Source organism: Gavialis gangeticus, unplaced genomic scaffold, assembly GCF_001723915.1.
Source record: "Gavialis gangeticus isolate Ggan-Ray unplaced genomic scaffold, GavGan_comp1, whole genome shotgun sequence".
NCBI lineage: Eukaryota > Metazoa > Chordata > Crocodylia > Gavialidae > Gavialis > Gavialis gangeticus.
This window is the reverse complement of record NW_017729034.1, coordinates 26,090,920-26,092,711: the sequence shown is the minus strand read 5'-3', so window position 1 is coordinate 26,092,711 and position 1,792 is coordinate 26,090,920. Positions and strand designations below refer to the sequence as shown.

General features: G+C 42.9%; 1 protein-coding gene across 1 annotated transcript in view; it reads right to left on the bottom strand.

The window, feature by feature from the left end:
- Positions 1-262: 262 nt before the first annotated feature.
- The window catches only part of MOCS1 (molybdenum cofactor synthesis 1), a 75,349-nt gene continuing 73,819 nt past the window's right edge, over positions 263-1,792 (bottom strand). The window contains exon 12 of the mRNA XM_019527252.1: positions 263-441. Within this exon, the coding sequence (XP_019382797.1) occupies positions 286-441 (156 nt within the window). The 3' untranslated portion in view covers positions 263-285. The remainder of the gene's footprint in view (positions 442-1,792) is intronic.

Here is a 1,792-nt window from a genome sequence, read left to right as displayed (position 1 = left end):
TTAAATTTTGCACCAAGTGTCACAGACAAATGGCACCTCTGCTACCCAGCAGCTTAACTAAGGGAGACTGACTGGGGCAGCAGCCCCAGCTACTCACTTGGGGTAGGGAACACAAAAACAGCAGTAATCTGGCCGTGCCAGCACTGCCAGTAGCCTGGCAACTGCCACTGTCCCATGCACTGTTACTTCCATGGGTGCACAGCTGCCTGGTATGCTTCTGTTAGTTTCATAAGTTCAGTAGAACTAGTCAGTGTTACTATTTGTAAAAATGAATAAAATTAAGCTTCACAACAGCCTTATGAAGTAGGGATTATCCCCATGTAACCCAGTAACCCAGAAGCTAATTGACTTATCTAAGGTCACACAGAGTGTGACTGTAGAGCCAGGATGTGAAACCCACCATTTTTCATGTCTCCACTCAACTGCTGTTCTCCGAAGGGTCTAGAGGAGATCAACAAAAATAATTCAAGGGCTAGAAAACAAGATATAGGAAGAGAAAAAAGTTGGAAAAACTGGAACTGGTTAGGTTAGAGAAGAGAATACTGGGAGAGTGGGCATTAATACATCTTTGACTACCACATCAAATATTCTCTGAGACTACAGATAAGAGAAAAAGAAATGAGTTTAGTTGGCTGCAAGGGAGATTTATGTTGGATATTAGGAAGTACATTCCAGTGCTGGGGATGGTTAAGCGGTGAAACAGATTACCCAGAGAAGCTGTGGAATCTGTCATTGCAAGTTCTTAAGCATGGGTTAGGCATAGGCAAGCATTTGTCTAGGATGATCCTGCCTTGAGCAGTGGATTAGGCTAGATGATCTCTGAGATCCCTTCCAGCCTATTTTTCTATGATTTACACAAGTTAAATACACCCATTGCTAACAATTCTCCAGAGTACCAGTAGGTGATACTGTCTCTTAATCCAAACTGTGTACACTTGCCAGTAGATCTGTTGTACTATTTTGTACAACATGGTTCTCCAGGTAGCTGATGGAAAGCTGAGTCGGATGTGGACCTGATATGTTTTTTAGCCTGTTTCAACCAGCAATTGCTCCAACCATTTTAAGTTCACTGAAACTTCAGGTTTCTCTTAGAACCAAGTTGTAGTAAATGAAGTGAAGTGAATTGTGTTTCTATTTGACTAATTAGCAGTCCTACTCCCTGGCCAATGCACACAGAAATGTGCAGTCCTTTAAAAACTATCACAGGCCCACATAACATCACTAAGACATAATGGTAGCTGAAACTCTTTGAAGGGGAAATATAGGTGAACAAAGTGATTTTGCTTAGATTTTGCAGGTCTTAATTGGAATTACTATACAGTGGTGGGGACGGGGACAGAATTTCATACTGTACAGTGTAAAACAAAATAAGTTTATGAAAGCAATTGATACTTTTGGGGGGCGCCTACTCTGACTAGAGGGAGGGGGAGCCATGAATTTGAATCTCCTATTTCATGGGCCAGTGCCTAACTCTTAACCACTGGGCTAAAAGGTAGGAGAACGCTTCTTTCCCTTTGCCCCATTTTCTCCAGTTGCTAGTGTTACCTGTCAGCTCCATGTTCTTGGGGAACCCTGACACAGGATGTAGACTGTCTGACTCACAAAGAATCACCCCCCCCACCTAAACAGAAACTGATTAGGATGCAGTGAGAGACGCACCTAAAACCCTCCAGATGAGGGTGACAAAAGTGAAACAACTGCCCTAGGTCTCATTTGCATCGGAGATGGGAACAGATGACCATTCATTTACATGAGAAATGGAGAACAGAAAGCCTGAAGCAGAGACTGCAGT